This window comes from Tenrec ecaudatus, chromosome 2 (genome assembly GCF_050624435.1).
Source record: "Tenrec ecaudatus isolate mTenEca1 chromosome 2, mTenEca1.hap1, whole genome shotgun sequence".
Classification (NCBI taxonomy): Eukaryota; Metazoa; Chordata; class Mammalia; order Afrosoricida; family Tenrecidae; genus Tenrec; species Tenrec ecaudatus.
The window spans coordinates 227,192,132-227,214,996 of NC_134531.1; the positions used below are offsets into that span (position 1 = coordinate 227,192,132).

Sequence of the window (22,865 nt, forward strand, 5' to 3'; positions counted from 1 at the left end):
GTTTACCTGTCATATTTCCTACCAGACTATAAACTCTGAGATGATAGAGAAATTGTCTTGGTCAAATTTTCCCAAATGTTGAGCCCTTTGTACATGGCGTGGCATATAGTAGGCCTCTGCAGAGTGGACAAATAAAAGGAAGGAAGGATGGAATGAATGAATGAATGAACGCACAAATGGGCCATAAACTGAGCTAGAGATGTTCCTTTCCCTTTGATACGTCATCTCTGTGATCAACTTCCATCCACCCAACTCAGTTTGCGGTGCTCTCAGCTCTGGCGTTCACGCCTGGAGAAACCATGTCACTCTGAGGCTCAATTTCCTCAACAGGAAGGATTCTTTCAACCTTTGAAGTCCTGTATCACTAAGAACTATAATGCATCGGAGCCTGCAAGTGGACTGCCTACAAATAAATGCAGCTCTTTAAAGGGCGCCCGAGATGATTTCAACCCCCGTAGTAGGGCCCACAAAGTCAGCCGCTGTTCCAGAGTCTGAGCCTGAATGCTAGGGCCCTGCCTGTTGGAGCAGGCAGGCAAGTGGGGGCGGGGCTTCTGCAAATCTCCTCCCATCGGGGAAGTTGCGGGGAGACTGGGCCTACTCCATGAGGTGGACCAGAGCCAAGAGAGGCATGTGAGCATGCTGCAGGGGATGCATGCAATCAGCTGCTTTGTTTACGGGAACAAGTTTGTCTGAGAAGGCACCCAAGCCCCAGCCCCAGAACACCGTGTCAATAAATATTAGACTATATTTGAGCCATTAGTCCAAACAAAGCATGTTTACACCAGACTGTTCTGCAGAATTATATTGCTTTTTGTCCAGTTAACATTTTCACACTCCTGCTCCCTCATCTTTCAACGGACATCAAAATAATGTCGGGGGCGGGGGAGGGGTGATATGTACGTTTTCATACCCAGATTCCTTATGCAGGAGTGCAAGAACAGTGCTACTTAATGAAAGAATGATGTTGTTCGATTCCCCTGTAATCTGCGGCCAGCGGTTGTGATTGAGGGTAAGGAGAGGCGACTAGAGGTTTCATTCCATGTTTGTGCAGGACTCACACACCATCACTCATCATCTCTCAACGCAGAAAACAGGAAGTCGGGGCCAGCCACAATGTGCGAAGAGGTCACCCGTCTCCCTTTGAAACCTCTTTCCACCAAGTCAGCTCTTCACGTCTGCAATGTCTGGTCAGAAACACTGACAAGAGAACTGATGGGAGACTAATTTTGACTGAAAAATTAGCACTTGGACCGGTGCTAAGCGAGTGAAGTACATCACCTGTGTAATTTTTATGAGCAACGTCTAGGTATGAGGAATGGACAGAGCTCAGAGAGGTTTGTAACTTTCTGGAGGTCACACCGCCAGGAGGGTGAGTCAGGTTGGGATTTGAAGCATCTCAGAAAGTGAAAGGAGAGCCATGTATTCTGTTCCCCGCTGCTGCCAAGTACCGCAGCGAGATGTCAGGTTACCCCGGAGGAGAAGAACCGGAACGTGCTAGTTGCTTAGTTGGGTTAAGCCTTGGACTGCTTTGAATGCAGCGCTTTCCTTGTATTATCAAACATTCGATGATCTCCGGCTAGAACGAGGCCTCAGGAAATGTTGACTGGACCCACCGTTCCTTGGCCATGTAGAGACACCCTAGCAAAGCCATTCTCTCATTTATCAAGTATTTACTGAGCAGTGATTGGAGGTAATGAAGATACCATTACTGGGAGACCAGAGAAGGCGGCGGGCTTTAGACAGCCTTCCTCCTTAAAGCAGAAAGAAACCTTGAAAATGAATGTTACAAGACTATATCTATACAATGCCCACAAATGTCTCTACGATGGTCCAGCTATTGCTCTAACGTGGTAAGGACGGACTAGAGTCTTAGAGTGAGCATTGGCAAGACCCAGTGACAAGCGTAGCTCTCTGGAAGAAAAACACTGCTGTAACTTATTGAGCGCTTATTGTGTGCTTTAGTCTCCTAGTACCACCTTAACAACATCACAAGGATGCCATAAGGGGATTATGTTAAAGAACAGAAATTTATTGTTTCACAAATTTGGAAGCTAAAAGTCTGAATCAGGACATCATTTTGAGGGCATAGAAGGATGGCCTTCCTTCTTGGTGACACTCCTTGCCTTATTTTCCATGTAAATGGATTCTAACACGTGGGTCTTCATGCGTGCTTTGCCTTTTTAGAAGTCACGAGTCAAAAAAGATTGTGTTTCGGGCCTATCTAGTTCCTGTAGGTCCCCATTTCTATAACTTGGAAGGTGAAAAAAACCCTATTTTCTTTTCTATTAAATCATTTTATTGGAGGCTCCTACAACTCTTATCACAATGCATACATACATCAATTATGTAAAGCACATTTGTACATTCGTTACCCTCATCATTCTCAAAACATTTAGGGTCACAGTGAGTGGCAATCAACTGGATGGCAGTGAGTTTGGTTTGAGGAGACATAAAGAGAAGGCAGTGTTCAATTTCCGGCTAATGTACCTTATTAATTAAGCAGTTCATTCTTTGTTTTAAAGTTCCCAGAGTCCTCTGATGGTCTTTGCGCTAGTTAACTGATGATAAATTCATTACTTTGGATAAATCTTGACAATATAATAATGATGAATCTCAATTTATACTAACTGGATGGTAATTTGTAGTATATTATATAATTATTTTGGCAGCACATTCTCCTCCTAATTATATTTCTCGAAGGCTGATATTAAAATCTATTTACAGTCCCCAAGTACACAGTTACTTTTAGTGCTGAGAAGCAATTCGTAGATATGAGTATGCTATTAAATATACACAGGAATTAATTAACCTCTACAAATAACCGACAATGTAGTAAAAGCATGCACAATTTATCTCTATTTTTTTGTGTGTCCAGATGCCCATTTGAGGATTCTCAAAAGCCTCCAAAGAGGAGATTTAGGAAAAGATGTAGATTTGCTTCAACTTGGACTGGGAGGCAATGCAAATGACAGATATACATGAGAAATGAACTAAGGGTCAATGCTAGCTACATCAAGCTTCAGCTGCATTAGGAGTTAGAAGGAAATTACCATTGTCATGGGACTAGGGAGCGGTGAAGTGCTTTGGAAAAATCATGTTGAGGACCAATATACTGGAGCATGCCTTAAGCCTATAGCAGGATCAGCGAACCCCAGCTTTATTCAGAATTGTGTGTGCTGGGAGATACCCCGGAATGTGTCCTTTTGGGTGCCAGAGTCCATACCTTATATCAGACTCTCTATAAAGAAACCTTCAGATTGAAGCAGATTAAAAACTACTTAGCTCTATTAACCCGGTCTGCTTCTGAGATGCTTCAATAGACTAGATTTTGCCAAGAGGACTCATCTTCCTTACCTTCTCCTCAACCACTAACCAAGTCTTGTATTGTAAAGTAAGTCAGTCCCATGTCGTGTATATTTTACCCATTTTTATGGCAATGATTTATTGTGTGGTTTCTGTATGCCAAAGATTGGGTCAAGGAAGTATGGGAAATAAAGTACGTTAAAAACTCTTGTGTACTGGGATCCAAGACTGTCAAGTCCCTTCTGACTTATGGTTTTCCCCATAGATTACAGAAGTCCCATGGTGCTTCCATCATAGCAACATGGAGGAGGCATTTATAGCTTGGTCCAAGGACATATGCTTTGTCACCTTCTTGCCTACACTGTTTCCTAAACCTTCTCTCAGCACGAAGGAGCCCTGGTGGCATTATGGGATAAGCAAACCCATTAGCTCTGTAGGAGGAAGATGAGCCTGTTTGCTACTGTAAAGATATCGTCTCTCAAACACTAAAGAGCACTTCTGCCCCATTCCTATGAGTCCAAATTGTTCATTATAAAATGATGTAGACTCTCCATCTGATTATATTTCAGAGTCATGTGCATTTTCCCATATCTTTCATAATTTCCCTCCTGTTATTGTATAATTGAGCTCTCTGCCACAGATACCATTTCTCTCCTTTTCACCATATGCCCTGGAAAACTGTTCATTCAAACTCTAGCTCATCCCTGTTTTAAAAGTCTCAGCACCTTCTTCTCCCCTCCCAGTGCCTTGGGTGTCAAATTCATACTGTCTTTGTGATCACACAAAGATGGTACAGGACAGCCCAAATGTTTTGTCCTGTGAGGCAAACAGATGCTTTGAGTCAGAGTCGAATTGATCCAGCAATAACAGCATCACAAAGTTCATCCCTCTACACCTTGTACACACTGTTATTATAATATCTATTAGATACAGTCCCTATTATATAATTGTAACAAAACATGCATTATATTTTTACCACCTCTTCCTTCATGATGAAAGGTGACATCATTAAAGAAAATGAAGTATTTCCCAAGCACCACAAAAGTGTACTAGTCTGCCATATACCCCAAACTGGCTTTTAAGAACTGAGGTGTATTGTTTTCACAGTTCTTGAGGCTAGTACTACAAATTCCGAGTTTGGGAGGACATGAGCTCTCCAGGAGATCATCTTTTCTGGCCTTCCTCAGTGTCTGGTAATCCAGATGTTCCTTGAAACTATAGCATAATCGATTGTGACATAACTGTCTTCTTTTGGTCTGCCGCTCCCGGCCATAAGGCTATCACTGTGAGTAGATCAGAACACACCCTACTATAGTCTAACTTCATGTTAATGAAGAACAGCGTCTCACGCCCCATCATGTTCACAGACACTATAGGCTAGGACTTTTAAGGGGCATGAATTGATCTATAACACTGAGGGAATCTAAATTGCAAGACAAGCAAAGCTCTAATTAACTCGAGCACCTGGAGAGGTGTCAATAGAAAAAGCAATGTCGGTCTGAATTTCTGGGGAAAGGAAGAGCAGGGAGGGGGGCTCCTCGTGGCACCTGCAACATTATCTAAGGAAGAACCTTTTGTGACTGGGTCCAGCTACTGGAGAGAACAGAGCTGAATGAAGGTGGGCGAGTCATCAAGAGCTCTTGGCGTGATGGACACGTTCTGTAGGATGAAACTATCTGTGGTGGTTCTAATTTCCCTCTCACCAAACAACCCTGTGCTTTTAGTTAAGGTCTCAAGTTCCTAAATGACTTTGTGCAGATGATTATATTTCTTGTCCTATCTACCTCTGATTGTCAATTAATGAACTAATATAGAGCAAATAACCCAGGACACAAAGTAAACCTGGGTTCAAATATTGGAAATAAGCTTCATATTGCAAATCAAAAGCTTGAGGAGAACACTTCCTCCCCATTATGGACACCTATCACTATGGTAAACATGTTATAATAGTCAGAAAGTGATATTATGATCATTTTTATGGCTTTGATATATGAATCTGGTTAATATAATTCAGTGGTTTTCAACCCTGGCTGCATATTAATATCTCCTAGTGTGATTTTAGTAGCTATCAATACCTAGAATATATATAACCAAAAGACTAAATGTTATCTGATTATTTAGAATGGAGCTCAGGCATTGATATTTTTAAAAATTATTCTGGAGTTTCTACTGCACTGAGAAACTCTAACATAAATAATATAAATAAGGAGTGCAAGTGGCGCTGCTCACCTCAAGGCCAGAAATTCATGCTTATCAACCACTCCAGGCAAGAAAAATGAAGCTATATTCCCCTCAAGATTCTGAATCACGAGATTCAGAAATTCTATATAAGACAGGCTGGGAGTTAAATTCAACCCAATGCCAATAGAGAATGTAAAGAGTTACTTTTCATGCTTTGTAGTGGTTAAGCACGCAGACGCTAACCAAAAAGTTGGCAGGTCAAACTCCCCAGCCTCTCTTCAGGAGAATGAGGTGCCAGTCTACTTCCCTGCAGTTGAAATTCCTATGAGGCAGTTGTAGTCTGTCTCACAAGGTTACTATGTGTTAGAATTGTTTCTACTGAAATGGGTATTGTGGTGAGCTTAAAAACAAGTAGAGACAATGACATTATAAAGCTACCAAACTCTAATAAGGAAAAAATAGGGTATATATCCATGAGAGCTTACTGAATTATAATTAAAGAAGCCTACTTCGTTTCCATGATCTACAAGGTCAGCAGTTTAAAAGCACCAGCTGCTCCACTAGAGAAATATGGGGCTTTTCACTCCTGTTATCAGAGACTATAAGATCACTGTGAGTTGGCATTGGCTCTATGGCAGTGAACTTGGCTTTCTAGCTTCTGGGTTCTATTCCATTCTTTACTGCTGAAAACATTTTTCAGACCGTATTCTTGTCTTCACCTCATCTTTCGGCCAGCTCTCCCTACCTGCTGCAGAGAAGTTACTGTTTCAGGTCCGTGTAAACCTCCAAAGCTCTACCTTCTCCGGTCCACCAGACGGACTCTTTCACTCGGCATCAGGAAATCTCCCTGCTCTGCTCTCACAGCCTGTATCCCCAACGTAGCATAAGCTCGTCTCTTGCACATCTGGGGGATGCAGACTGGCTGTTGGGGTAGAGGGCTACCTTACTTAGTGTCTAATATCTGTCAATATCATCTTCCTCACCGCTCCCTGTGGCAGTTCTAGAGAGAGGAGCTTCTTCAGAAGCTCCAATGGAAAGGCACTCCCACGTAGTGCAGCCTCTCTCAGTCGCCACGTCTGTATGGAGCATCCTGTTATGACATGAAGTTTAGCCCCAAGAAATAGATGTAGAAGTACTGAGTAAATCCTTAACCTATAACTATGACTTTGTTTGCCAATCGGGTTTGTTTTCTTGGGTTGATGAGATCATACCAGAGTGGGGTGGGTTGTAAACTTTCTGAGAGATGTGTTATAAAAAGAGAACACAGACACAGAGAATACCACTGAAGAGGAACGCACCTCCTACCAGCAAAGGAATCCCAGTGTACAGAGACTGAAAGAGAAAGAATTTTTCCTTAGAACTGGTTCCCTGATTTAGATTTGCAGCCTCTAAACCCCCAAAACATATGTGTCTGTTTTTGCATTTTGTTGCTGTCATTGTTTGCTTTTTATTTATTTCTTTAACTTGGAAGCAGGAGGAATGTGTTTGTACAAAATGTAAGTACTGCCTTCGGAGGGAAGGGAAAATCTTATGTGTAGCGAGTACCCGTGTGTACGCATGTATGTGTGAACCAGGAAGAGGGGGCACAAAAACATTTAGAAAGTTGTCGACCTCAAACGAGTCCACGTCAACCTCAAGTTCCCCTTGATCCAGGCACTGGATGATAATATGAAAGGCTTAGAGTCATATCGTGTCATCAGAGACAGAATAGATGAGGTCATGGATTTCCCACTGCTGCTGTAATAAATGACTCTAAACTCAGTGGCTTAGAGCAACAAGAACGCGTTCTTGGGAAGTTCTGAAAGTCAGAAGTCTAGCATCAAGGTGTTGGTGGCGCTGCAGTGCTTCTGGAAGCTTCAGGAGGAAAACCCAGGTCTACCTCGTTCCAGCTTTGGAGGTGCCCTCACTGCTTGTTTGGTCCCGTCACATCACCGTTTGTCCCACAGCTTCTCTGTTACCCACCCTTCCTACTTCCCTCTTCTAGAGACCTTCATTATTACAAGGGGAACATCTGGAGAGTCCAAGACAGTTTTGCTATCTCAAGAAATTTCAATCCCTTTTACCACTTAAGGTAACATATTCATGGATGCTTGGAATTAGGACTTAGAGATTTTCAAAGGGATAGTGATCAATCTATCACATAAAGAAAAGGGATAGTGATCAATCTATCACACAACTGAAGGACAGGGCTTTATGGAGACCGGTGCTATTTTTCCAGATGTCCCATTGTTATTTCTTTAGGCATAATTTAAAATGATGCAGTGGTGTGGGGGGTGGGGTTGTGAACAGCAATAACAACTCCTCTAAAGGCCAACTTATGCACAGCTCACTTTCTCATTGACTAAGATTCAAAAGTTATGTGGCAAACATGCGCTTCACTCAAGAGCTAACAAAGATGTAGTCCATGACCGCAGAGCTGGCCAGGAAGCGAGAACTATATTCTAAAACGCAAACCCGTTTCTTAAAATTACTATGTGGAGGCATAATAAGGAACGTGGTAGCCAACCGGTTTCCTGGAGATTCCCATGCTGAAATAACCTATTTCTGTCTTGAGGTACAACCGTTATTTTGGCTTCTATGCATGTCACACATTTGGAAGTTGTTCACTTGGAATTATTGACTAGAAAGTATGTCTGATGGTTTAGTATTTATCTTGATATTGAGAAGGTTGTAAGTGCAGCAATATACTTCAGGTTAGTTGATATAAATATCCTACTATCCCTATTTTTCAATAGAGAGGAGCAGTCATAAAGACCCATATAAATATTACAAGAACCCCTTGAAATTGCTTTGGATTTCCAAGTACCATGTTACTTTTTGTGGCCCAATACCTTCTTTATGTCAATGATTTGTGCCATATGGATTGTTGGAAGTAATGGCTTTTGAGAATTTATGAAGAAAAACTCTTGAGCTCTATCTTCATATCATTGCACTGCAATCTGGGAAATTATCAGGTTTAAATATGGCAAAGGCTTCATTGGATACTTGAGCCTGTTCTTGAAAGACTTCAACCCTGTTCTTGAAAGACTTCAACCCAGGGTAGACAAAAAAATAAACTCAAAGGCACATGTGTATAAGAGAGAGTTTTATATACAGGGCAATTGTACATTAAGAAAACATCCCAACCCAGTCCAGTCCAGGCCCATAAGTCCAATATTAGCTCATATATCTGATACCAATCTATAAAGTCCTCTTCAGACTCACGAAACACATGCAATGATGCCGAATGCAGGAAGGTGACAGGCCAGTGGGTAGAAAGCTGATAAGAGTGAGTCATTTGTTGTCCTGCCTCTGTTTGCATGTTTTTTTTATTATTCTGATATTAAGTTTTTGGTATTTGTTGTATAGTCATTGTCAGTACAAATCAACAGAATAGTTATTATTTCTAGGCACTGAAACTACAGAGCAGCCGCTGGCATCCCCCATATTCAGTAGCACTATCTAGAGAAGCCCTTAAAGAGGTACCAGCCAAGCTCTCCAAATGGTGATTTACAGATTTGGTTATCTAGATGGACAGGAATATCAATAATATGTTAATCTATTTTGACTTTCCTATCATTGATTGTATGTTAACATAGCATATGATTAAGTATGTATGGTGAATTGGAAAAACAAACCAAAAACTGATGAATGGGAGGCCTTCTTTTCCATTTCTCTTACCCAACCCAGTTATATCCAATATGAAAAGTTTTACCTCTCCTTGTAGATAAAAATAGTTATGCAGTTTGTCCCCCCAATTTTTATTTATTGATCTGCATCCTTCTTTACAAAGAATTGAAGCAACCTAGAAAATATGTATTTGAAACAATGTGATAAATCTACATTGTTTTTTTAAGGGGATAGGAGTTGATCTGGAAGAAAGGTAAAGTCTGAGAAATGCACAGGGGAGTTCTACTCTCTCCTCTCAGGTGGTCATGAGTCAGAATTGAATAAAGGGCAGTGAGTTCCATTTCTTTGGGGTTGGGTTGGAGAGCTGACCCAAATTAAGCAGGAAAAACATCAAACTGGGTGAAATTAATGCACACAAAATATTTACCATATGTCTCCAAGTAGTTGCTAGTGGATTCATGGTTTAGACCCTAAACTTCCTAGCAGTCAAAACAAAGACATAAGCAAGACTCATATGACTCATGGTACTGAAGAAACAGAACAGAGGAATTCAATAACATTTTGACAATAATAAGACTTCTAATGGATGGCAAATATTAGCCTATGTCCCTACCTACTTTGCCAGAGACAGAACATGACCCCACCCAAAAACACCCCCCCAATAGATTCACTCACACACACACACACACACACACACACACACATACCAAAACCAAAAAACCATTGCCATCACATCAGTTCCGTGTCCCTTACAGGATACAGAACCTTGCCCCACCACGTTCCCCACAACTTAATCTTTAGTGAAGCAGCCTTCCCATCTTTCTCCTTCAGAACAGCTAGTAGGCTTAAATGACATGTCAGCTAATGTCAACCATTTAATCATGGCCCTACCTAACCACTATTCTATCACATGCCCTCCAAGTTGAAAGTTAACAACACCACCATCACTTCCATCCCATGGGTTTCCAAATGTAAGAGGGATTTTAAACACTAAACCTATTCTTTATATAAATACACACTGTAAATATTTTTACAAATGCATATTTGCAGCCCAAGTCAATATAGTACCAAACGCTCTTTTAATAAACACAATTCTGTGAGAAAACAGCTGTTTCTTTAAGAGCATATGAGCGGAAGCCATTAAGGGGACATGCTATTGACATGAGTAATGCTGATGACCATAGCGTTTAAGAACCTGGCTGCTAATTGACAAGTTTAGGGGAGAAAGATGTGGCAGTTGGCCTTGGTAAAGAGTAGTCTTAGAAACCCTATTAGACAGTTCTAGTCTCCATGGATAACATTGTGAAGAATGGGAATTCCAAAACACTTCATTGTGTGTGTGTTCAGAACATGTAGATGAATAAAGAGGCAGTTGTGTAAATGGAACAAGGGACTATTACATGGTTTAAAGTCAGAAAAGGTGTGCATCAACCTTGAATACTTAATCTATATGCTTAGCAAATAATCAGAAAAGCTGGATTATATGAAGAAGAATGTGGCATCAGGATTGGAGGAAGGCTTGTTAAAAGCCTACTATATGCCAGTGACAACCTTGCTTGCTGACAGTGAGGAGGACTTTAATCACTTGCTGACGAAGATCAAGAATTACAGCATCCAATATAGATTATAATACAATGTCAAGAAGATAAAAGGATAACTGGGCCAATATGTAATATCGTGATAAATGGAGAAAAGGCTGAAATTGCCCAGTATTTTGTCTTGCTTGGATCCACAATAAATGCTCATGGAAGTAGCAGTAAAGAAATTAAAAGACATATTCCATTAGGTAAATTTGCTGTACAAGATCCTTAGAGTTTAGAAAAGCCAGAGTGTTTTCAATTGCCTCAAGTGCATATAAAGTTGGACATTTAATAAAGAAACGGAGGAAGCATTGATGCAGTACTAGATAAGAATAATGAACGTACCATGGACTGCTAAAAAGACAAACCAATCTATCCTGGATCAAACATGGCCAGAGTGCTCCTTAGAGGCGAGGGTGGCGAGACTTTGTCTTACATACTTTGGACATGTTGTCAGGAGAGACCAGTCCCTGGAGAAGAACATCGTGTTCGGTTGGGTAGAGGGGCAGCAAAAGGGAGGGAGTCTCTCCAGGAGACAGAGTGACACCTTGGCTGCAACCATGGTTTCAAGCATGGAAACAATTGTGAGGCTGGAGCAGGACAAAACAGCCTTATGTTATGCATAAGGTTACTATGGGTCGGAACAGACTTGATGGCGCCTAACAACAACAACAACAACAACAACTCTCTCTCTTAGAAGGTCACTGTGGTTGGGTATCAATTCTAAGCAAAATCTTCTACAGTCTGTCTGTCTGTCTGTCTGTCTGTCTGTGTGACATGATGTATGGTGTGCCATTAACAATTAGTTAAATGGAATCAAAACTAGTTCCTTTCCTGGTAAAGCATGTACACCATCATACATGTAGCAGCACCACCTACTTGGTCCAGCAGAGAAGTACTGCTTCCAATTTCAAAGAAAGTAGTGTTTCTTGAGGGGGAAGGACGTCAATTTTTCAAAGAACTATTAGAAAACTCCTTGATCTTGATTATGTATTTTTTATTTTATAAACTGGCATTTATCTTGATATGACATTCTCTTATTCTCGTAATGGCTTTTGAACTGAAATACCAACATGCAAAAAGAAAATCATAGTGTTATACAAACTTTTATTTTTTACAATATGTTACTAGGAGATGGCAGGGCTGCCAATCCCAACCAGTCTACAGACCATTACAAGAGCTGTTATTGAATAGTAGACACCCCGGTGATTCTGTGGTTAAAGGCTTCCCAGCTAATGAAACCTCACTGGTTCAAATCCCCCCAGCTGCTCAGCGGACGAAAGACGTGGCAGTCTGTCTCAGAAGGATTATGTGCAGCCTTGGAAACTCTCTGAGGCCGTTGGCCTCTGTCCCACAGGGTCACATGAGTCAAAATCAAATTGACAACCAACGGGTTGTATTGTTTAAAAGGCACCTCTTTGGGATCATTAGCATTTTAAATTTTATCTAGTAGTATCTCATTCCTCTTGGTTCTAGTTTGTTGACAACATTGAGCATGTCAATGCTTAACAATGACACTTTGACTTTATTGTTTAAATTTCCATTTCTAGGATGTCCAAGGAAAGAACCAGGGGGCATTGACCCAGGAAACAAGTTAGGAGGGACCGAGGAACTTTTCTAGTATGCCAAATGAAAAGTGCACCTGGCGAGGAAGACACCAGACTACTTGCAACCAAAGCAGGACCCATAGGCTGTTTTCACACTGCATAGCCAGGCCTCTTTCTGAGCCCTAGATAAAAAAGTATATCCAATGTTTTTGGTTTTTTAATTATAAGCAATAATAATAGAAATGGTAATGTGTGTTTGGAATGGCTGTTTTTAAAAAATGGTGATCAAACAGTTTTATAATGAAGGTAGTGGGCTTGGGTAGGGGCATTGCTGAAGTGAAAGCCTGAAGCCTCGCTGCCTCTCTGTTGCTTTTTCAGCGGTAGGAACAGTGTTGTAGACCCCAGTGTCCAGCTCTCCATTTGATATAAAACTCACCCAGTTCCCTTTCTAAAGGTAGTCTTGGCTGTAATTACACTACCTAATGACCAAAGTGAAAAATTGGATTCCTGCCTGACCCCAGCAGGTTAGCTCTTTATGCTCAAATGATATAAGAGACCAGCTAACAAGACCTCACCATGCATGGCCTTAAACGTTATTGATGGCCCTAAAGCTAGTCTACGCTTTAAAACTCCTTTTGTGTGCCCAGCCTTGTTATCGCTGTAGGAATGACTTACACGCCGTGGGCTCCTGATTCATACAGAGAGCTCCCTGCCATTTGTCTTACCTTCCTGACAGTAGGATTTCACTAAATATTCCTGCAGCTTCCGTATTAGCAGGCAGAGCATGAGAAGTGCTAGGTTGCTGTTCAGTGCATCTTCTGTGCTATCACTGGATCTCCTGCGTCTCTCCATGTTAAATCTTTCTACTTTGCTCGTCTGTCAGGCACCTTCCAGGACCTCTGGTAACAGATGTTGCTTTTCCAGAGACCTTGCAATCCTTTTCTTCAATCGAAATTATGAAAATCTGTGGTATGTAATACCAATGTCCCTGTTTCCCAACAGCAGGGATTCCCAGGCTTTGCCATGACGTACAGAAGCCCGGTTCCTAATCTCAGAGATGCAAAATTCACCTTGGCTCCATGAGGGACCGCTAAATCCCTGCTTGTCTTGCTTCCAGGACTGCTGGAACACAGTACTGTAATGGAGCTGACTTTAAACAGCAGGGCTGTGTTGTCTCATCTGTGAAGGCTGTTGTTATGTGCCTTCCAGAGGATAAGAAACCTCGGTGCCAGAGGAGAATGGACTCTGGAGTTTTCAAACCCCAAATTATCCACTTGGTAACTCGATTAGGTGCCATGTGGTTCTGTAAAGACTGATGGTATGCAAACATGGGGGACAGTCGCACCAGATCCCAGGGGGAGGATAGCGGTTTCATTATGCAGCTCTCGACCTCCCCATTCCATAAGTGCAAACTACACCATTCCATAACTGCAAACTACACCATTCCATAAGTGCAAACTACACCATTCCATAAGAGCAAACTACACCATTCCATAACCGCTGCACCACTTAAAACCATGCCATCGCCCACTGGACATATACTCTTCCCCATCTCGGTGGGTTAGTAGTTCGAGAATGATGTTAATTCTGACTCTATCCTGTAGGAGAGTGTAGAATCATCCTTGGGAGTTTCCAAGACTGTAATGCTTTAAAGGAGCAGAAAGCTCCATCTTTCTCCCAAGAGGAGCTGGTGGTTTTAACTGCTAATCTTGCAATTCATGACCCAACAAATAACTCACTACACTAACAGGGCTTTTGACTGCCTGACAACCAATATTAATACACAAATAGTAGCAACTTTTCCAACTACTGTTGTAAACACAATTTGCCAGATAATGAGATCATAGACAAGAGAGGTACAGGTGTATCCACTTCCATAAAGAAGAACCAGGTTCAATAGGCAGTCATTGTACCTCAAGCACAGGCATCACCTGTCTGTCAGAGAACGTTTGCATATTGTTAGAGTGGTGAATGGACTTCAGCAGACCTTCCACAGTAAAATGGTCTAGGAAGCCAGGCCTATGGTCTACTTCTGGAAAGCAGTCAATGGAAGCACTGTGTTCACAAAAGTCCAATCCCATCATGCATGGAGCCTCCATGAACTGGCAAAACCAGTAGTAAACAGCAGCAACCACCTCTACCTACAGCGCTGGTCCTTCCTGCCAATCCTTTCTGCCCTCCCCCACAAAGTCAAAACAAAAACCACAATAAATACTCTCCTTGATTCTTAACTGTGCAATGGAGAACTACAGATAGCAGATAGTGATGAATTTGCATAGGAATTGTCTCCTTTTTCTGTAAATTAACTCTTATTGTCCCTAACTTATTCTGAGGGATACACAGAGAATGTAGTAAATTTCAGGGACGTTCTCATGGAGAAAGCCTCACTAAGTATGTCTCTGCAGTCAATCCCATGAGGGGGCACCGGTGGCAGCATGGGTTACACAGTACACTGGAAATTTGAGCCTTCCTGCAGCCCCCCCTGCCCCAATGGGAGGAAGATGAGACTTTTTACTCCTACAAAGAGTTAATCTCAGACACCCACAAGCAAAGTTCTACTCGGCCCTATAGGGTCACTAGGAGTCAAAAATCAACTCTATGGCAGTGGGTGTGAAGGGTTGGGTTTTTTTGTTTTTGTTTATAAGAATGTCCGTAGATCATACATCTGTGCACACTATTGGTATAATGGTTACCTGTCTGGACTGTAATCTGCATGGCCAGCTGTTCAGAACCAGCAGCTTCGCAGAATGAAGACTGGGCTTTTTGCTCCAGTAAACAGTTACCGTCTCAGAAACGCACAGTGGGTTGCCGTGAGTCAGCATTGACTCACGGCAATGAGTCTGGCTTTTTGGTGGTTTAGTGTAGGGGACAGAGAAGGCTCAGTGGCAGAGCTCTGACCTTTGGCTAAGACCTTATTTCAGTTCCCTGTCAGTGCACCTCAGGTACAACCTGATCACCATCTGCTCGTGCCGCCCTCCATGTTGCTACCATGCTGTGCAGATTCCAGGAGACCTTCCTGACCTAGATGAGACTGGAGGAAAGACACGGTGATTGGCTTTGTAGAATCAGCTGTTCAGAACCTTATGCATCCCAATGATTGGACCTGCAATGGCTGGAGATAACCTAACTCCGGATGTCTTCAAGTCAGCCGGAAGCACGAACACTGGAGTTACTTAGAAACAAAGGCAGTGGGGAAGGAAAGATCCAGTGCTGCTAGGATAAACTCCAAGTAAAACACCAACTGTATTTGCTACCATAAATGATGCTTAAATGTGGCTGTTAAATGTGTGAATTTCTACATAAGGCAAACATGAACTGGACGGAGCATTGGAGGGGAAGGACTTGGGTCCTAGCCCCACATCAGCCTCTGATTGGCATCTGGCGTCTGCCTGTCTGAGTCTGTACCTTTCTGTTTCCTTCTTGTCCTATGTCCTGAGGCTCTTTTAGCCACCCTACAAATTGTCGATTTCTTGTTATACCTGTTTCCCATTTTTACCTCATCTTTTCCTTTTGCAGATTCTGTTCATGGGCATGATGACTGAGTACTATCACTACTTTTTCACCACCCTGGTAAGCGAGTCCCGTAGAAATGTATTCCACAGAATAGGAACCATCTCTGCAGAGTTATTTCAGAGTCACACTCTGTCAAAGGCAGGAGACTGCCACGGAGATTAGTCTACCTTCCCAAGAATTCTTTAAACCCGCAGCTTTTGAATTCCGCCGCCCCCCTTTCTTTCTTCCTTTTATTTATTTAATTTAATGAGCATGAATGCGTGTGCATCCGGAAAGGGATTAAAATGAAAATTCCATTAAATTTTATTAAACGGAAACTGTCAAAGTGCAAACGAATGATGATGAAGCATCGTCTAGAATTGCTACATAGATTAGAAGGCACACTCAAGTGTGACTGTGCCTCCGTTGATCTGATGCAGTTCACCCACCTGCATCAGGAGTTAGCGAGGTTATTCTGCCCCCCCCCCCAATCCCCCCAGGGCCATCGGCCACGAAGTTGGAAGGCTGTCAAGACAGAGGTTTGGGAGACGCTCGGCATACGGAGCATTTCACACCCTGAAGAAAAACCCTGCCTGCGTCGATATCCAAAAGATACTCTAATAACCCCAAACTGAACTATTTACCATGGAGTCAGTCATGACTCATAGCAGGCCCATGTGTGTCCGAGTAGACCAGTCAGTGCTCCATAGAGTTTACATGGCTGTGACATCGCAGAAACGTACCACCAGCTCTTCCCCTCAAGGGAGTCCCCGGTTGGAGCTTCAAACTGTTAACTTTCTGGTTGTCAGTCAAGCTGTGTGCACCGCCAGATACTCCTCAACATCTCAAACCTGGAAAGACCATCAGAATAGGAGTGAAAGATGAAGGGTATTCAGCATATATTAAAAGCATGTGAAATCTTTCATGCTATCAGTTTCTGAAGTCAGTCTCTCTCTCTCTCGCTCTCTCTCTCTCTCACACACACACACACACACACACACACACTTTGTTACATGAGAAGAATTTTCAGATTCCATCTAATTTTCTAAACATATATATGTGTCAACAGAAATCTACCTGGATTCCAGGGAATTCAGTAAGAGAGCTGTTGTCTTATATAAAACTTTAGTGAGCAGGGAAGTCAATGGATTTTAAACAAAATTCAGGGAGCTATCATCCTATTTATGGAAGTAGGAAGTTGCATTATTGACTATGTTTCTACAAGCATTTGCAGGGGTCACAAGCAAACACCTAGGGGCACTTGCCAAAATCATTACTACTATAGAATGTAAGTAGAAGAGCAAGGTGGGCAGAACCACTCAGATTTCCAGTGGCCTTGACTTCCTGGTGCTGTGATCAGATATGGGTCAGAAAAATCCAGAGAAACCTTGGGAATGAGACAGGGCAGGCTCTCACTTGCATCTCAACATGCCTGCTCCCCAGTTAGCAGAAACACCTGGATATCACACAACATGACTTGGCCATCAGCCTCAGGATGCAGCCTGCCAGACTGTATCCACACCTATGTTGTTCATTGCCACCCAGTCCACTCCAATGGTCAACCACCACGTGGACATGGTAGAATTGCTGCATGGGGTCTGCAAGGCTTGTTACCAGGCCTGGCTGCTGAGGCCCCTCTGGGTGGGTGGAAGGAGCACCACACTTCGGGCTGGTAATGAAGTACTCTTGTCTGAACCACCCGCGGTGCCTTCTGCATATGCTCTACCAGATGGGGAGCAAGCGCAGGGACACGAAATATGAACCACGGAACCTGTGAGGACTGCCCTTCAATGAAAACCCAAGAGGAATGCGCAAGCGGTTGCAGTTTTATTCCTTTCTCACCCTTCATGTTCTTGAGTTCCTCATGCTTCATTCGAAAGGAAATATTCCACATCACACCTTAGATTTTCCACATTTGCATAGGAACTTCAAATTTAGGCCAACCTAATTTTATACCTGCTTAATTTATTCATTTTAGCACATTGATTCACATATTATTAAAATCCATAAGGGACTCGGTGTTAGTCTGGGTAAACTACAGGAAACAAATCCACAGAAACTCATACTTATATAAGAAAGTTTTATATAAAGAGTAAGTGTACATTAAGAAAGCATCCAAACCCAGTGCTGTCCAAGTCCTTAAGTCCAACATTAGTTCATATGTCCATCACCAATCTACAAATTCCTCTTAAATTTCACAAGACACATGCAATGATGTCGACTGCAGGAAGAAAGCTGAATCAGTGAACATGTAATCATCTCAGCGCTGGCAAGGGTCTCCATACGGGTGCTCCAGCACCCAGGTCTGCATCGGGGTAGGTCCATGTGGTTTCTCCTTGGGGGTGTCTTGCAGAAAATGAGCCTTGCCAGCTGAAGCAGGGAACTGACTAAGGCACCTGGTCCGACCATCAGAAAGCAAGAGACCAGAGAACTAGAAAAGGAAGGCTCACCGAGCCATTTATCTCTCTGCCCTTCAATTAACCCCACATGGGTTATTGGTCAGGTTGGCACAAAAAACCTCAGCTATCTCAATCCACTCCTTGCCAACATGGCACCTGTACACAATTCTTTAGCCTACCAATTGCAGTTAAGTAACACCTACAGACTCAATATGCATTCTGGAAGTTTCTGCCTACCCTCCTAAAGTTTAATTAACTTTTCTTCTATTGAATTAGTGCACTAACAACACCATTTTAAAAGGTAGGTCTTTATCTTCAAATTTGCTTACTTCAGCACATACCTCTGCTTTTCTTTCATTCTGCCTTGCTTTGCTTCTCTCTTACTATCCTTCTGGGCCTTGAGTATTAATACAAAGAAGAAAGGAAAATCAGTTACTTCATGCAAAGGAAATATGTGCTTAACATTTTAAAAGACCGTAGGGTTTTTCTGCTACAGCACTAACCAGCAACCCAAAACTGTGCTTTTCAAGTGGCATAGTCCAATCCAAAGCTGTTGGGGAAAGGAAATAAAGCAGAGAAAAATATGCAAGAAAATGTTACCCCTTCCGCATACCTAAGTAGAAGCCATAGAGCGCTTCAGAAGCAGCGGCTGTGTCGTGGCCATTGCTGTTGCTGATCCTGGACTATCGTGCATGGTATTTTTCATAACAGCCGTATTGTTGGAGAATTTTCATAAAAGCCTCCCTTCCAGCCAAATGGTCTTTTGAAAGTTTGGTTTATTCTTAAAGTGCAATTTATTTGTAATCATATATTTTAGATTCCAGTACTTTTTCATATAAGAAAACAATGAAAATTCTCCTATGTAAGTCTGTTTTAAATATGAATCGACCAATGAATGTCTGCTCTGCAGGCTGCCTCTTCCATAATGGAGAATGCTGGAGTTACTTAACTTCTTTTCCCCTTAAAACACTGTCTGAAAGGGAGCAAGTTCTATTGTTAAGACACTCACACCCACACAACCGGATGCTCCAATTTATTCTCCAAAGAGAGAACCCCTCAGTTCTTATTCCGAGCACGTGTCCAGTGACCATTCTGTATGCCCTCATTCTGTGGACATGAGTTATTTTCAGGGAGCCAGAGGGGAAGTATTTTTCCTGTTGGGAATGGGAATGTTCTTCCTGCCAAATGCATATGCAGTCACCAAATTTCTCTTCTGTCCCAAGACCCAGGAAAACTTGAGGGAGCAAGATGTGATGGAGAGAGGTGTGTCCCCAGTGAAAAGGGGGTACATTCTTGAATCGGTCACCTCACCACACATAACCTCAGCTCTCTCATGCATAAAATAAAACCACTGAGCACTAGGACTACGAAGACCCCTTCAAACCCCACAAGTACTTGGTCCTAGGCATAGAAGGCGCACTTCTCCAGTGCCATACCCTGTGTTCGGGGCATACGTCCTATTGGCTTCCAATGTCTCCTCTCTGTCCACCAACAGTAATACAAACAGTGCTAACAGTTCTAACAGTAATCCCAAAAGGAAAAATAAAATGAAAACTGCTTCCTGCCATAGAGTTTCTCGGGCAGCAGGTGAACGGAAAGCTATGGGAAATGTTCTTTTATAGAAACAGTGTAATAATGGGTGCGGTTCTGCCTTGATCTGTTTGTTGCGTTGGCAATCAATCATTTCCTTGTGCAGACAGAACAGTGAAACTGTTAACTCCTTTCTATTTGTATCATTTGTGACACTGCACAGGATTTGTTTGCTTTAGACCTGGAGCTCTATAGGTACAGCGGCGTAAACATGACTGGGTTTCGGCTGCTTCATATTGACAACCCCCAGGTGTCATCGGTTATTGAGAAGTGGTCGATGGAAAGGCTGCAGGCCCCACCCAGGCCCGAGACTGGCCTTCTGGATGGCATGATGACAGTAAGTAGTGCTGCTTTTGTTTTTCTTTTGCATTGTGGAAAGGGATATATATATATATACAGTATTTGCCAATTTAACTATTTTTACATGTAAAATTCAGGGATACCAATCAGATTAATCCATGTTGCAGCCAGTAGCAGTGGAACATTACCATAGCCAGAATGCAAAGTGTTTTCCCAACCCTGACTCTCTCTTTTTTCTCCTCTTTCCCGTCCCTGATTGCTGTCACTAGCTGCCATCAAGCTGGTCCCCAACGCATGGTGACTTCATGTATGTCAGTGTAGAGCTAGGCTCTATAGGGCTCTCAAGAATGACCTTTCAGAAACAGACTGTGAAGTGTTTATTGTTAGACACGACTGGGTAGATTGGAACCCCTAGCCTTTCCGTTAGCAGTCAAGTGCACTAACCACTCAGAGACCCCTCCTTCCCTCCCATGGTGATCAACAACAAACTTTGGTCTCGCTCTATTTGCCTGGTCTGGAGAATACCTCTGAACTAGTTCATATGGTACTTGTCCTCTCATGATTGACTTGACAGAAGGGAGTCTTAAAATTATTTTGAATAAAATTTTAATTCCTTGGAGGTTGAGTTAAGAATGTCATGTCCTCTTTGATCTTGGGGAAGGGTTATAACCTATGTCTTGATGTGTATGAAAGGAGTAAATTTGTTTTATGTTATTAAGGTTTGTGTCCAGCTCCTACCCAAAATTGCTATTCTTAACTTCCTGGCTGTGCCTGGCTCAGATAAAGAAGCTGAAAAGAGGAGACATCACCATCAGCCAAATAAAGACAAAACAGTAAACCAGGAAAGGGCCAGTCAAGGTAGTTTTCACCCTTAGATCATGGCCTTGGCATGGCAGGGAGGGATCTGGCGAGGAGGAGCAGGCAGAACCAGAGCCAGTGTGCCGGACTCAGTCCCAGCACATCTGAGCCAGGAAAGAACACAGGGAAAACAAGGGCCACACTTACCAGACTCTGTGGGCGCTTCCTCTTCATGTCCTGGGCCGGTCCAGGGGCACCTCTGTAGGCACAGACAGAACAGAACTCTGGCCATGTGCCGCTCCGGAAGCCGGTGGCAAGCTTGCCCCTTCCCAAGTCAGAGGAACTCAGCTAACCCGATAAATGGAAAACTCCCTCCGCAGTGGCCTTCTCCCTGATGCCATTTTTCTGCTGCTGTCAGCCGCTCCTCACCTCGCTTTATTTCACCCATGAAGCTCCCTGTGTGATGAAGGAAAGGAAAGGAGAAGAGAAACAAACAAGCAAACAAATAAACCCGTCCCGTGTAGGAACGCTGTCATCTACGAGGAAAGATATTGGGGATGCAGGCAGGTAATAGCCTTTTCAGTTGTCAGAGTATGGCATTCTCTGTTCCCGTCATCGGGAGAAGCGCTCTTACTTTTAAGATGCAATTTACCGATAACTGAAAAGCATCATCTCCCAGAGAAATGAACTTGGGGTTTCTTCCCTCTATTTTACGAGGAGCAGATGAAAAAGAAGAAGTGAATGAGTGCCTCAAATGATTCTGGACCGTTCCATGTTTGAGGTTCTGGATGTTCCTCAAACCTGCAATGGCTCATACAACCTTACAAAGTGATCTGAGAGACTATCATAGAAAGCATTGGGATAAAATGAGCCTTTGTGTGATTGGAATCACTATTTTGGATGAAAGCAAACAGAAGAACATTCAGGGGGATTCTCTATTTCTGAAAGGGAAGGGTAAGAGCGAGAGCGAGAGAGGTGGGGGGATGGAAGGAGAGAAAGTGAAACAAGAAAGGAAGGGGGAAGAGAGAGGGGGTTTAATATGGCAACATTTCCCTTTATCCTCCTAGATTTGTAATTCCAGTGAGTCCGAACCACCTGCTCCCCTCCATGCCTCCTGCAAGATTGCCAGCATAGAAGGTCTTAGGTCATTTTTACCTGAGCTCAGGATGGACGAGTGTTACTGATTGAAGCAATGTTAACTCAGATTGTGGATGTGTGCCAGCCGTTAAATATTCATCTCTAGGATGGCTTAATTTACCCAAAAAAAAGCTTCTGTTGTGTTCAATGATGCTGCGCTGACAGGACAGCTTGTACATATCGACTGAGATGAAGATCACTGAGCAAGGGAGACGGAGCCTGCGATCCAGACCCAGTTGGGTTAGGCAGGAGGCGTGCTACTCCCCTGGGTCTCCCGCCATGGCCGGAGTCAAAAGTGGTCCACAGCAAGGCAGAGGAGTGTGGCAGAGCCGAGTCCCAGTGGGTGGGGCAGGGACCGTGCTGCCTGGAGTACCTAACTGTCATCCCTCCCGAGAGAGCAGCTTGTGAGCTTTGCTATTGCTGTGGTCCCTGTTATTACAAACAATGCCTCGATGGGCTCAGGCATAGGAAGAACTGTGAGGGTCGCACAGGTCCACGCAAAGCTTCACTCTGTTGTGCTATGGGACAGAGCCAGCTCAACAGCACCTACCAACCGTAAGAGCGACAGGAGAGGGGAAATGGGACTGTGTCAGACCACGGTCCTGAAAATAGAATAGCTATATAATGTGATGCCCAATGCTAGTCAGATAAAGTGTTGGACCTACTGGCCTACTAGAAATTGGATCCAAAAATCATTCAAATATCACTTAGAAATTGATCACAGCAAATACAATAGGAGTCATTGTTTAACCACAAATCTACTTTGCCGTTCGCTCTTCCTTCTGCATCCGTTCGTGGTAGTGGTGGTTGCTTCAAGTCAGTTCTGACTTGTGGAGACTTCATGTGTGTCAGAGTAGACCTTGACCCATAAGGTTTCATGAACTTTGCAAAGCAAATGGAAAAGTCTGCCTTCTATGTGCCTCTTGGTA

The 22,865-nt window shown here is 43.0% G+C and overlaps 1 protein-coding gene across 6 annotated transcripts in view; it reads left to right on the top strand.

The window, feature by feature from the left end:
• The window catches only part of GRIK1 (glutamate ionotropic receptor kainate type subunit 1), a 546,361-nt gene that overhangs the window by 367,175 nt on the left and 156,321 nt on the right, over positions 1–22,865 (top strand). For all 6 annotated transcript variants that reach the window (XM_075543397.1, XM_075543399.1, XM_075543398.1 and 3 more), the window contains 2 exons: positions 15,737–15,790; positions 19,865–20,038. In XM_075543397.1, the coding sequence (XP_075399512.1) occupies positions 15,737–15,790; positions 19,865–20,038 (228 nt within the window). The remainder of the gene's footprint in view (positions 1–15,736; positions 15,791–19,864; positions 20,039–22,865) is intronic.